Genomic DNA, 14595 nt, shown 5'->3' with positions numbered 1-14595 from the left:
TAACCTGCAATCTTCTTCCTGACCTCTCCGGCCTATCACCCTCACCTTGACCTCCTTCCACCTATTGCATTTCCAACCCTCCTCCCTACCTTTTATCTTAGTCTTCTGGACACATTTTCCTCATTCCTGAAGAAGGGCTTATGTCCGAAATGTCGATTCTCCTGTTCCTTGGATGTTGCCTGACCTGCGCTTTTCCAGCAACACATTTTCAGCTCTTCCCTCCATAACAGGCAACCTCCTAGTAAATCTCCTCTGAACCCTTTCCAAAGCTTCCACATCCTTCCTACAATGCGGTAACCAGAACTGTATGCAATATTCCAAGTATGGCTGCACAGAGTTTTCTGCAGCTGCAGCACGATCTCATGGTTCTGAAACTCAGTGCCTCTATCAATAAAAGCTAACACACCTTATGCCTGCTTAACAACCCTGTCAACAAGGATGACAAACGACAGTGGACCCAAAACAGATCCCTGCAGTACACTATTAGAAACTGAACTCCAGGAGGAACATTTCCCATCAACCACCATCCTCTGTCATCTTTCAGCTCGCCAAACTGCTAAATCACCCTCTATCCCATGCCTCCATATTTTGCGCACTTAGGGGAACCTTATCAAATGCCTTACCGTACACCACATCAACCGCTTTACCCTCATCCACCTGCTTGGTCACCTTCTCAAATAACTCAATAGGGTTTGTGAGGCAAAATCTACCGTTCACAAAACTCTGACTATCCCTAATCAACTTATTCATATCTAGATCATGATAAACCCTTTCTAATACTTTACCCACAACCAAAGTAAGGCTCACAGGACTATAATTTCCAGTGTTGTCTCTACTCCCCTTCTTGAACAAGGGAACAACATTTGCTATCCTCCAGTCTTCTGGCACTATTCCTGGCGACAATTATGACATAAAGATCAAAGCCAAAGGCTCGGCAATCTCCTCCCTGGCTTCCCAGACAATCCTAGGATAAATCCTATGGTCTGATTTGATCAGTGGTTAGGGACATGATGATATAATTGTAAGTCTGACAGGAGAGTGAAACAAAAACATGGCAATGGAGCAGCCTTGGCCCTTAGAATTTCAAACCCATTGAAAGTAAGAATTATCCAATGACAAGAGCAGCTATGATATAACAAATTGATTTGACTATGGGATACAGAGCCATTTAGGAGTGGGGTGTTTGGGGTGCAGTGGGAAGAGGAGGAGTTGAAAGGAATTTAGTGGCAGCAAGGGACAGAATAGTTAGGGCAAATGACATCATTCTGTGCAACCGAGACTGTGAAACCAGAAGGCTGTGTTGCCTGCCTGGTGCCAGGTTTCAGTATATCACTAATTTGATGTGAGAAGAGGGAGGAACCAATTGTCACAGTCCATGTCGACAGCAACACCATAGGTAAGATGAGGAAAATATTTTGCATAATTTATATTGGGACAGAATTAGGGAAATGGAGGGGGAAGGGATACTGTTTGGCAAGATTGAGTAAATGGCAAGACAACAGATGAAGATAGTCTGTCAAAAAAACAGATATGGCTGGAAGAGACAAGAATGCAAAGTGAAGAATGTGCCCCAGAACAGAGTTTATGGAACATACTTTAAAAAAGAATTGAGATGTTTGAATGCCAGATTATTCACTAGCATTCGTGTTTGGCAAAGCCTGAATCTTTTTTGGGGGATCTAATGAGTTGAATAAATAACAAAACTGGTGGATGTGCTATTTGGTAAGGTCCCACACGGAAAATAGAGTGCCTGGGATTTATATAATGGCATAGAACAAGAACTGGTTAAAATACAAGAAACATTGGAATACAGGGATCATTTTCTGGCTGGCATGCTATGACGTGTGGAATACAGCAAGGGTCAGTGCCCGGGTCCCATCTAGTCACAATGTGTTTCAATGATTTATCTGTGAGGATGCAGTGTAATAATTCCAAGATTGCAGATGACGCAAAACTCGGTGGAAGTCTCAGCTGTGAAGTGGATGCAAAGATACTTTTAAAGGGATCTGGAGAGGTGAAGTGAATGGCCAAAAAGCTGGAACACAAAATGCAATGTGGAGAAATGAGAGGTTACCCATTCTAAGAAAAACATAGTGTATTTGTTAAAATACTGGGAAATGTTGAATTTCAAAGGAATGGGGTGGGGGTGTGGCCAAATGTTTGGGTCCTGTGCGCAATTAAGGCAAATTTGAACAGACTGTTCAGATACGACATGATGCATATGACTTTTCCTGTAAGTTGCATTGCTCTCCAAAGGGTCCACCAGTCTGTATGCTGACACGCTGATGTCTAGTTATGGATGTCACTACTGTGTATGCACCACAGGTCTGAACAAAAGAAAAAAAAATAGGGACTGTAGGACATATTTCAGTCGCTGTTGGGACTTTAAGCTGAATCTTCTGAGCAAGATGTCGGATACTATTATTTTGTCATAAAAGTCTTGAAAATTGTCCATCTGTTCCTGTTACTTTAATCAATACTGTTTGGACAAATTATGACACATTTGTGGGGCACGTGGCACTTGAACTCAGGTCTTATAGCCCAGATGGGGTACGTGACTGCTGTGCTAAGAACCTAGTAGGTAAATTATATATTTATTACATGATTGCAGGTGTTGAGATGTCTTCCTGCAATTTTCTAAAGCCTTGGGGAAAGACCACCCCAGTATTGTGGTTAAGGTCTCTGTACCCAAGAGAAGTGTGCTGCACAGGGAGTGCAATTGAGGTTCACCAAACTAATTTTGGGATGGAGGAACTTATCCTCCTAGGAAAGATTAGATAAAGTGGCCCTCTGATTTCTCTGGAAGACTTATTGGTGGTCATGTTCAAGCTTTCATGGGGATTGATAAGGTAGAAGCAGGAAGAACATTTTTCCTAGTTGGGATATCTAAGATCAGTGGACAGTCTCAGAGGACAGTCTCAGAATAAGGGGCAGACCACTTCGAACTGCAATAAGGCATTGTACTTTAAGTCAGTTTAGTCATTCAAACTGCATTAATTCACACTTAACCACGGTCGGTAGAGGTGAAGAGAGGAATGGGATTATCAAAGGATGATTAGATTCATAAAGGTTCCAATATTTGTTTTGAAATCGTACAACTGTCTATAATTTGCCTATTTTTGAACTGGCTTCTTTCCTTCGGGCCATCTGCATTCGTTCAGTTCTGACCTTGTGAGCATTCCCCATTTAATAATCTATCATTTATGGTCGCGTTTTCAGTTGCCTAATCTTTCTAATTCCTTTCCCGCTTCCCTATTTTCTTTTTTCGGGACCCTCACGATTTTGGTGATCAACTTTAAATGTTTTTATTTCTTATAAAATATTGTCTCAAGTATCTTGCCCTCTTCTAATTTAGCTTAATAATCTAATACAATTTAATAGAAAGTGCTGCAGGAATGCGACATAAAGTTTCATTATTGTCAATTGAAAAGGTTACAAGGATCCAGCAGCAGACAAAAGATAACTTCTCATTATGTCGTTCTCTGTTCCTCTAACCGAAAGCCTGATCGTTGGGCCGTGAAGGAAACTACTCAAAACAGGATCTACCCTCACCGTACATAATAAATAGGGGTTGAATACGCCTCATTCTGTGTAAATATGTGAATTTTATGGATGGTAATTATTAAATATTGTGCAGTAGGCGACCTTGTTATAAATTACACTTATTTTCCCATCGCCTTTTAAATGTTCACAAGTCAATTTTAATTAAATTGATGCAATGAAACAAAAAAAATCTTTACCAGTACTCTAAGGTGAAGATTGTGAAATATCTTCTCTGTATTTTTGGTAATAAAGCAGCGTTGGAAAAAGGGAGAAAACGGTTTTAAGTTAATGATGCAAGAAATAACTATGACTACGTTATAAATCTCGTGCATTTTTTTTTGCCTGTCTGCTTTGACCCAGACTGTCCGTTGGAATGGCTAGTGCGCGCGTTTTTTCCGGACACAACAGGCACCGCCATTTTAAATTGATGGCGGGGGGGGAAGCAATCTTTTGATGGAAGAGGGTGGGAAGAGAGAGCGCGAGGGTGGGGGTGGGGAGAAGCTCGCGCGGTTGAGAAGGTTTGGTTGGGGGAGGGGTGGTAAGTTACAGATGGGAGGGTGGGGGAGGGGAAGAGGTGGAAAAAAAAACAAGATGGCCGCCGGCCGCTTGAAGCGAATGGTTTCCCCGGCTGTGAGTGAAAGCGCTGGCGAAGTGCGGCAGCAGCAACACGGATTCAACTTGGCCGTGTCGTCATCACCACTGCCGCTGCTTTCGTCGTCGCCCCCTTCAGCTGCGTCCTCGCCACCTTCCTGTTCGGCCACAAATGGCACTTTAGACGAAGGGGTGGACAATAATAAAAATAATAAACTGGCCGGCCCTTTATATTTCTCGGTCGACTGTATGGACTCTATGTTTTTGGCCCGGCCGACCAGAGTACGGCAGCGCCCCGAGCCCCAGTCTCAGTCTTACCACCGCGGCGAGAGGTGCACGGTCGCCGACCGAGGAGGAGACGGCAAAGGGCCCGAGATAAATAATTATAACCACCACAACCATCACAACCACTTTCACCATTCTCCTCACCGCCGGTACCATCGTCACCACCAGGCCGGCGAGCCGCAGGAACTGGGGGTGAGTTCTACGGAAATCCCCGGTCTCGGCCTAAACAGGGAAGCCTCGAGGCTCTGCGGCAAGCGCCAGGACAGAATGAATTCCGATGGATTTTTCTCTACTCCAGTCGGCGAGGGCAAGAAGAGGGGCAAAGCCGCGATATCTAGCACTGCCAGCAACGGCCTGGCCAAAGAAGTGCCTTGTCTCAGCCGCGAGCCTGGCTTGGTGAACGGCAGCAACAAAGCGTCGAGCGGCTGCGGTATTCAGCGGAGTAACGGCGCCATCTCGTTGAACTCGGCTTTGTCTGGCATGGGGAATCTGGATAAAAGCCGCTGCTCCCAGCTGCAGAAAAACAGCAACACCGCCACCCCCGAACTCGGCCTACTATCCAAAGGCAGCACCAAAATCCCCGGTCTCGCTTACGGATGTCGATCCGAATTTCATGCCAGCAAGCCCGCGGGAAGTTCACTTAAGTCTCGCTACGGCGAAATAAATCCAAATTGTATGGGGACTGATAATCACATCAAAAAACATATCGATAGAATAAACAGTACTTTCGGTGACATTATTAACCACCACAATAACTGTAATAGTGTCAATTGTAATACTAATGGTAGTCGCAATAATAATATTAGTCAGGATGAGGTGAGTGCTCAGAGTTTATTAGTTATCGGTAAACAAGCTGAGATCAGGAGCAGGGCTCATCGATTGTGCAAGCGTTTGCAGGTAGTACAAGCTAAACAGGTAGAGCGCCATGCCCAGCAGCAGCTGGCGGGTTTGGTGGAACACAGTTTAAAACAGTTCTCTTCCTCTTTCACTGAAACATTTCTTAATAGCAGTAATAATAAACATAGAAGCACTTTTCACGGGAACAACGACCTGCTGGTTGGTTCTTCATTGTTGAGAAGTTTCCCAAGAACGGATTCAAAAGGCGGTAATGGAGATACTTATTCCAGTCCGAGCTCTTCCCTCCGATCTGGCGGGAGCAGCAAATGTTTGCTATCTTCGCCAAGTGAGGATACTTTTTCTAGTTTTGTGAAAGGTCGAGCTGTTTCTGAGAGTTTGCTGAAACTGGTGTCCAGCGTGACTGCAAAACTCAGGACTTCGGAGAGGGCTTTCGATTCAGATGCCACTGAGAGCAGCTCGGGGGGCGAGACTGATCCAGAGGATGGTACAGGTGGTGCAAAATTCGAGCATCGGCATGCAGTTCTGTAAGTAATCGGGGGTTATAGTTTGCAGAAACCGAGGTGCTTTGATAAACGTGTATATTATAAACATATATTTGCCGCATATAATTACTTTCAACATGTGGAAGTATCTAGGGTACGTTGTTAGCACCATGGATTGGAATGACATAGCAGTAGTGTAAATAGGAGAATATGTTTTGTGATGAGATTGACATTTGCTGTAGTTGTTTAACTTGTGAACGGAGATTTTAATAGGTCAGCAGCAGTCGATGTGGGTGGGAGCACCTCCACTGCAATGGAATGATGCATGCATATTGACTTCCACTTGTTAAGTGTTGCTCTTAGGGTTGCGGAAGTAATAGAGAGCTCTGCAGCATGTCTTGTCAGTCAGGGGTCATTACATTCTGTTGCTATCTACAAAACAATCTGCATGTTTATACATGTTTTTATGATGGTTCAGCAACATGTTTGAGGGTTTATTATTCATGCCAACAGAGGAAAGCTACTGTTTAACTTGACATTCAGATGCTCAGATTTGCCTGTCTGTTTTGTTGCTATGATGAATTGTCTTAAATTTTAACCATAAACCCTATTGTGTGCATAAAATACTTTCACTAAGTCTAAATTGAAAATGCAAGGAACTACAGTGTGAATCAGTCGCTCAAGCTTAAACTCATTAATTGTGACCATAGCCGTTAGTTCTGTTCTGTTTCGTACAGATGGCAATCAGAGCAAAGCAGTTTTTATAGCCATTGTTAGTCTTCAGGTTTTCGTCTAGGTTTTAGTCTCATTATGTGCTTCAGTTGGTGCTTCAGTTTTGACCAGTATCATCCTGAGTCAGCTTGTAGAAATCCAGATTGCTTGGATGTGTTGTGATCCTTGCTTGCTTGTGTAAAAATGTCCCCAAATTCTGTTCACCGTGGAAACCGAAGTGGTTCATGTTGGTATCTGTGATAACATTATCAGGGTCAGTTGTCTTTCTCATTAAATTTATTAAATGAATGCTGCTGTACCCTATTATTCAGTATTTTGTGTGCCAACTCAATTATGATGAAAATCATAGGTCTAGTATATGGAACCACATGCAATTCATCTGTTTTAGCATTGTATCCATGGCCAAGATTTGGTTGTGGTCTTAAATCAGTAACTATTACTTATGTGGATTCCTGTATTTCAAGATTTCTACCTTTTTTTTTCTTTTACACTGTAAATGACCATAATTGCTTTTCCCCTTTATCCTCATTAAGAGATCTGTTGGTTTAATATGAGGAAGGGTCCCTGGACCCGAAACGTTAATTCTGATTGCTTTTCACAGATGCTGCCAGACCTACTGAGCTTTTCTCGCAATTTCTGTTTTGGTTGTTAATATAAACTTGATTCAAGGGAAGGCAGTGCTGTGGTGTTAATGTTATTGGACCAGCAATAGCGAGCCCCAAGTTCATGATTCACATCCTGCCAATTTGAGTACCTATCCATTATCCCTACTTTCTGTCACCTGCCGCTCAACCAATTTCCCAGCTATGTCAGTAACTTGGTCTTCTACCTTCGATAACAGTCCTTTATGTTGGGCTTTATCAAGTGCCTTCTAGAAGTCCACATAAGCAAAATTCATATACATTCTCCTGTCCACTACTGTAGTCACCTCTTCAAAAAAAAATCACTGAGATTTGTCAGACATAACATGTCATGATCTATGCTGGCTCTTTCTGCTTAACTGAAAAGACCCCACCCCAAAATTCCATGTGCAAGAGTCAGCTGATTGCTTGTGTGCCAGATATAAAGTGTTATAGGCAATTATGACAATGTGGAAGCAAGTTCTGAAGTTGTATCACCTTTTGCCCCTTTGCTAATTAGATTCCTGAAAGGCCCCTAAATTCTGACTCTGCTCCCTTGTGTTACACTTTGCAATGAGAAGAAATAGGTTTTTTTGTGCTCACCTTATCTGTTTGATTTGATATATTCAAAGTTTTAATGGCATCATCCTTAATTATTTAATCCAGGGTTTGCAGCTTCCCTCGAAATTTATTCCTGAAGAATAGGTGTCATTCTGATAAATTTCTCTGTCATTACAAAGTCTGGTGACCTGAATGCTGGGGTTTATTTAGGCCGTTCCTGAATCAAGACTTCGTGTATTCTGGTATATTAAACATCAAGACCAACATTCTATTATGTTGTTGATTATTTTCTATACTTGCTCATGACATTTTAATGATCTGTGTCTGAACTCTGAAGTCTTTTTGCACCTCCACTGCTTTGATCTTTTCTCCATTCGAAAGTACTGTTTGACCTTGCAATTGACTATATTTAAGCCACAGTTTTGTCCATGGACTCAATGTATTGATATATTTTTACGATTGTGTCAACTCTGCCTGTCGTTCTCTTAGGGACAATATTTTTTATTCACTTGTGGGACATGGGTGACACTAGCTGGCCAGCATTTATTACCCATCCTTAGTTTCCCTTGTGCAGGAGGGGGTGAGCTGCTTCTTTAACGTCTTCAGTCCATGTGCTGTCGGTAGACCCAGAATGCCTGTATGGATTTTGACCCAGTGATGATGAAGGATTGTTGTTATGTTTCCAAGTCAGGATGATGAGTGGTTTGGCAAGGAATGTGGCGGTAATAGTGTTGCAGTGTATCTGCTGCCCTTGTCCTTTTCGATAAAGACCAAGAGCATGGAAACAGACCCTCCAATCCAACTCTTCCATGCTGACCAAGTTTCCCAAATTAAGCTAGTGCCATTTGCCAGCATTTGGCCCATATCCCTCGAAATCTTTCCTCCTCTTATACCTGTCCAAATTTCTTTTAAATGTTGTTACTGTATCTGCATCCACTACTCGCTGTAGTAGTTCATTCCAAATGTGCACCACCCTCTGTGATAAAGCCCTTCAGATCTTAAGTCTTTGTCCTCTCACCTTAAAATTATGCCCGCTAGTTTTGAAGTCCCCAGATGTAGTGAAAGCACCTTTTTTTTTACGACTTTATAAACCTGTGCATGGTCACCCCTCAACCTCCTACGCTACAATGAAAGAAGTCCCAGCTTATTGAACTTCTCCTTTATAACTCAAACTCTGCAATCCTAGTAACTTTGTTGTAAATTTTTTCTGCACACACTCTAATTTAATAATATACTTCCTATAGCTGGATGACCAGGACTATTCATGATACTTCAAAAGTGGCCCCACAGCATCCTGTACAAGAGAGTCCTAGAATCATAGAATCCCTACAGTGTGGAAGCAGGCCATTTAGCCCAAGTCCACACCAACCCTCCAAACCGCATCCCTCCCATAGCCCACCTACACTCCTCTATCCCTATAACTTTGCATTTTCCATGGCTAATCCACCTAACCTGCATCTCTTTGGGCTGTGGGAGGAAACTGGAGCACCCAGAGGAAACTCAGGTCATCACAGGAAGAGTGTGCAAACTCCACACAGACAGTCGTCCAAGTCTGGAATTGAACCTGGGTTCCTGACATTGTGCAGCAGCAGTGTTAACCATGGAGTCACCGTGCAGAGATGTGTTTCTGTTCTCCAAAGGAAATAGTTGAGTTTAGAAGGAGCTTTTTGAGGATCTCTGGTGAGTTTGCCAATTCATTTTAGCCAGCTCTGCTTTTGTGTCCACATAATGGACCTTATTTACATTCATAAAAATATTGTCTCTTACCCACTCCTTTCTCTGTCAAATAATGGAGAATTCAAGAAAATTATGGTCAGTGCTATGTTCAGCCAATTTTATTGTGAAATCATTAATTCAACCAATCCTGTTGTCTAAAACTAGATCCAGCATAGCCCAGCCTCTGGTTGGCTCCAGAGCATGCTGTTCTGAAAAACTGAGGAAATCATTCCATGAACTCTTCATCTATGCCACCTTTGCCCACCTGACATTTCCAGTTGATATATCGGTAAAAATATTCTGCTCCCATTATTTCTTCCTTTATGCACTCCCTTGTGATGATTGTTAAGGAGACTTGAACACCATTCCCACAAGCAACTTGACCCCCCCCTCTGCCCAAACCATTTCTACATCCTGATTTTGTGAACTGAGGTTATCCATCTCTATTGTGCTAATATCACAGTCACTCCCTCTAGCTTAGGGTCTTTGCTAACTATCCCGTACCTTTCAATAATAAGGTGCCAGTTCATGTCATTCTGTATCCATGTCTCCAAACTGGCTACAGATCATATTTATTTCTGTTTGTACTGTCGCTTCATTTGGATTTTTCAAATGTTTTGTTTGTTCAGCTAGTGTTGACTTTTGTCCTTTTTGCAAATTCAAGGCATAGCTGTTGGTTTACTTTCAGATTTGTAATCCCCGTCCCTTCCTGTTACCATCTGTTGACCATTTCCTGTATTAATATCTTTTGCCTTGTCTCTCTTTTTCAGTGGACCACATTGTACCAAATGTCTTGTCTTTTCTCCACTATCTTGTTTCAGATCTATTTCCCTCGTACTATAGCTTGCAAGAACTCCAGCCCCAGCATTGTTCAGATGTGGACTGTCTGAACGGTACAGATACCACTTGTCTTCAGGTCTTACTGATGTCTAATGAGACAGTTGATGTATTGGTTTTGATTTTCTAAAAGGTTTGGGGAAAGTCCTAGTAGATATGAAGATGGCAAATGAAACTCCTTCACTCAAAATGGGAGTGAGACAGGAAAACAGGACATTACAGACCAGTTAGTTTTATGCCTGTCCCAGGAAAGTTTTAGCAGTTAATGTTAAAGAATTTTTAGCTGGTCAGTTCCATGAGTTCAAGGTAATCAGGCAGAGTCAACAAGATTTTGTGAAAGGGAATTGTTTAGCCAATCTATTGGAGTTCTTTGTGCTGTTAATAAGGGCAAACTTGCATGGGTGGTTTGTCCTTGGACTTCGAGAAGGCATTTGATGAAATATATGAAAGGCTATTGTGGAAAATAAAAGCTTATGTTGTCGAGAGTAGAAAGAAGATTAACTGGCTCTCAAGCAGAGAATAGCATGAATTTCAGATCGGCAAACTGTAACAAATGGTGTGTCATAGGGATTGGTGCCAGGACCCTAGTTGTTTACAACTCATAAAATTAGCTTAAATGTAAGGACAAAATGATTGTTGTCAAATTTACTGACAGCAAAAGGATAAACAAGTTAGTTGGAACAAGACAATAAACTTCAGACCGGAGAAGTATCATAGAAATCCTACACTGGGTAGAAGCAGGCCCTCCCAAGAGCATCCCACCCAAAGCCACTGCCCTATCCTATTCCTGCATTTCGCAGGGCTAATCCACCTAGCCTGCGCATCCCTGGATGCTATGGGCAATTTAGCTTGACCAATCCACCTCACCTGCACAGCTTTGTACTGTAGGAGGAAACCGGATCACTTGGAGGAAACCCACACAGACATGGGGAGAATGTGCAAACTGTACATAGACAGTCACACAAGACTGGAATCAAACCCCAGGTCCTTGCTGCGATGAGGCAGCGGTGCTTACCACTGAGTCACCGTGATGGGTTAAGTGAGTAGACAACTATGTAACAAATGGAGTATAGTGTGGGAAAATATTCAGTTGATTAGTTTGGCAAGAAGAATAAGGATAAAACAATCAAAATGATGAGGGATTGTGAAGGGATTTGTATTTCTGGAGTCAGAGATGGTTAGCATGTATGTGCAGCAGGCAGTTAAGAAAGCTAACACAAATGTATCATTTATTGCAAGGAGAATTGAATACAAAATCATGGAGGATATGCTTCATTATGCAGGGCACTGATAAAACTACCTCTGGAATATTGAATTGGTTAACTTATTTAAGGAGGGATGTAAATGTGTTGCAAGCAGTTAAGAGCATGTTTATCAGAATATATCTGGACTGAGTGGGTTATCTTTCCGAAGAAAGGTTGGACAGGCTAGGTTTGTTCAATTTGAGTTTCGAACAATATGAGGCAACTTAATTGAAACTTTTAAATCCTGAAGGGTCTTGAGTAGGTAGATATGGAGAAGTTAGTTCCTGTTATGGGAGAATTGAGAACTGGGAACCTGCATAAAGATAATGGTTTGCCCACTCAAGACCCCAAAATGAAGTGTATTTCCTGGTAAACAAGATGGTGGCAAGTCATCCAGGTAGGCTGGAATGTGGATTTTTTTTTGGTTACAATCAAATTAGCCATTTTCCTTCATTACAATTTCTTTGTTTGAATAAGTGGATTTCAAATCATCCCACATGTCACATTGAGCAAATGGAAGCCATTTGAAATAATTCCCTTCTTGCCCAATTAAGGGAGAGGGACCATTGTGCTGTTTGGGAAGGAAAGTGAATAGGTCATTTGGACATTCAGAAAATGGGAGTTTGAGAAATTCAAGTCTCCAAACAGACCAGACTTGAATTTATTTGGTGCTTGAAACATATCTTCAGCATTTAGGGCCACATAACTTTGAAAGCTGTACATTTAGCTGTTGGTGTAGTAAACTGATGGTCTTGCGAGACTAACAGATGCCATCACAGTAGTAAAATGATGTTAATTTGCATACAGGAAGGTCCCACTAATAGCAATAAGATCACTGACCAGTTAATACAAACCTATGAAGTAGTAATGGAAGTAGGCCATTTAACCCTTGGAGCCTCCTCTGTATTTTCGTGGCAAATGTGGCATCTTTTTGTTTTTTGAGTCGCACATCCCCATCTGTCCATCTTAAACTTTGATTCTCTTGCCTAACAATTTTTAGCCCTCTGTCTTATAAGTATTCAGTAACCAGAGGCAGAGTGTTCCAAAGTCACTTAGCCCTCTGAGAGAAAAAAATAACTTCTTATCTCTATCTTGAATGGGCAAGTCTGAATTTTAAAACCGTGCCCCCTGCGTTTGGACTGACCCACAAGGGGAAACATCTTTTCCATGTCTACTTTGTCAAGGTTCAGGATCTTCTATACTTCAGACAAGTCTTATAAAATGCAATGGAAAGAAGACATCCTACTCAGTTCAAGAGCTACCCATTCCAAGATCAAGCGAGTAAACTGTTTTCAATACATTTATATTCCTAAGGAAAGACAGCACCACTGCAAATGTACTCAAGATGTGGTCTCATCCAATACCCTGTACAACTGAAGCATAATCTGATTTGTTGATTGAGATCACAGGATTTAAAGGGTGTAAAGTTAGGTAAGTTATGCAAATGTGGTCAAAAGATGCTCATGTTTTAAACTCAAATGTTGTCAGAGGGAGGGGAAACTGAAGGAGGTAATGAGTTTTGGATCAAGTTTGCAGAAGTGTTGTGGCGCAGAAAGGGTCATTCAGCCCATTGTGTTTGCACTGGTTCTGTTACTTGGTGCCAATCTCCTGCTTTTTTTCCCAAATCCCTGCAGCGGATTTCTATCCAAATCATCAAATGTCCTCTGGATTGCCTCAATTGAACCTGAATCCAACACGAACCCTAACTACTCGCTTTGTGGAAACAATTGCATTTCCCTTGCTTATTTTACACATCACTTGAATTCTATGCCACCTTGTTCTTTCTCCTTTTATGAGGGGGAACAGCTTCTCCCTATCTACTCTCTCTCGCCGGCTCATGATTTTGAAGACCCTATAAAATCTCCTCTCAGCCTTCATCTTTCTAAGGCAAGCAATCCAGTTTCTTCAATATGTCACATAACCATAGTTTCATATTGCTGGAACCATTCTTGTCAAGTCAGTTTTATTAGTGTTAAGTTCTGACAAAATGAGAATTCATTGTTTGCCAGGAGCAGTGAAGAGGACAAGAATCGAGCACACTGGTTCTCTCGAGCTCAGTTTAATGGAAGAATGCATGTTAATTTTTTTTTGTGAAATGTGCAGTGCCTGGTCAAAAGTACTAATGGCACCTTTGTAACTGTGATAAAGGTTGGCTATCTATGTTTATCCTGCTTGACCCTGCCAATAGACTTTGATCCTCATCCTCATTCCTCATTCACTGCCACTTCACTGTCAGGGATGACACTCCTGGTTCTGTTTTTTTTTAATCCTCATGGGAACTGGACAATCATCTGAAATCACTCCTCTTCATTTTCTTTCGTCATACCTCTGTGCCCCATTTCTACCCCCACTTCAATGATCTCTTCATGGTTTCCTTCTGTTGTGTAATTTCATTGGTATGATGCATTTCAGTGGCATTATTGAAGAAAATGCAACATCAGTTTCCACATGTAGGTAGCTCGTAGTTGCTCCCCTTACCAGCTTTCCTCTCAACCCTTCACGACCTTTAAATTGTCACACTGCTATCTAATATCTTTATGTCCTCCAACTTAATTATTAGATAGACTAAAGCCTCAGTCTGATTCAGATCATCTTCCATTGAAGTCTTCCTTGTATTTTTGTTACATCTGGATTGAACTGTTCCAGGACAACAAAAAAAGCCATTCCTGTTCTCCTTTTTTTAAACTTCAGTTATCTAAAATTCTGATTTGGTAGATGTGAAGCTGGAAAGGCACAGCAGGTCAGGTAGCATTTGAGGGGCAGGAAAGTCAATGTTTCAGGCTGAAACTCTTTGTCAGGACTAGATGGGGTGGAAGCCAGACATATATAGTGGGAGGGGGATGGGGCTTAGGAAGGGCAGGTGGGATAGTGATAGTCGGGTGCAATAAGGGTTATTGTCATTAGATTGTGGGAAGAATGGAGCAGATAGGTGAGTAGGAAGACAAACAGGTTAGGACAGGTCTAGGAGGTGAGGAGGAAGGGTGGGGCCAGCCATCAGATAAGGCTGGAGAGTTTGAAGCTGGTGAAGGTTGTGTTGAAGCCGTTGGGCTGTTAGTTTCCCAGGCAAATATAAGGTGTTGTTCCTCCAATTCTGTGAGGCATCACTCTGACAGTGGATGAGCCAAG

At 42.0% G+C, this 14595-nt stretch overlaps 1 protein-coding gene across 1 annotated transcript in view; it reads left to right on the top strand.

The window, feature by feature from the left end:
- Positions 1-14595, top strand: part of LOC122548963 (KAT8 regulatory NSL complex subunit 1-like) — a 202363-nt gene that overhangs the window by 28154 nt on the left and 159614 nt on the right. The window contains exon 3 of the mRNA XM_043687998.1: positions 3432-5801. Coding sequence (XP_043543933.1) covers positions 3997-5801 — 1805 coding nt within the window. The 5' untranslated portion in view covers positions 3432-3996. The remainder of the gene's footprint in view (positions 1-3431; positions 5802-14595) is intronic.

This window comes from Chiloscyllium plagiosum, chromosome 4, assembly GCF_004010195.1.
Source record: "Chiloscyllium plagiosum isolate BGI_BamShark_2017 chromosome 4, ASM401019v2, whole genome shotgun sequence".
In the NCBI taxonomy this organism is placed as follows: Eukaryota; Metazoa; Chordata; class Chondrichthyes; order Orectolobiformes; family Hemiscylliidae; genus Chiloscyllium; species Chiloscyllium plagiosum.
The sequence above is the reverse complement of the archived record's forward strand: the minus strand, read 5'-3'. Positions and strand labels throughout refer to the sequence as shown.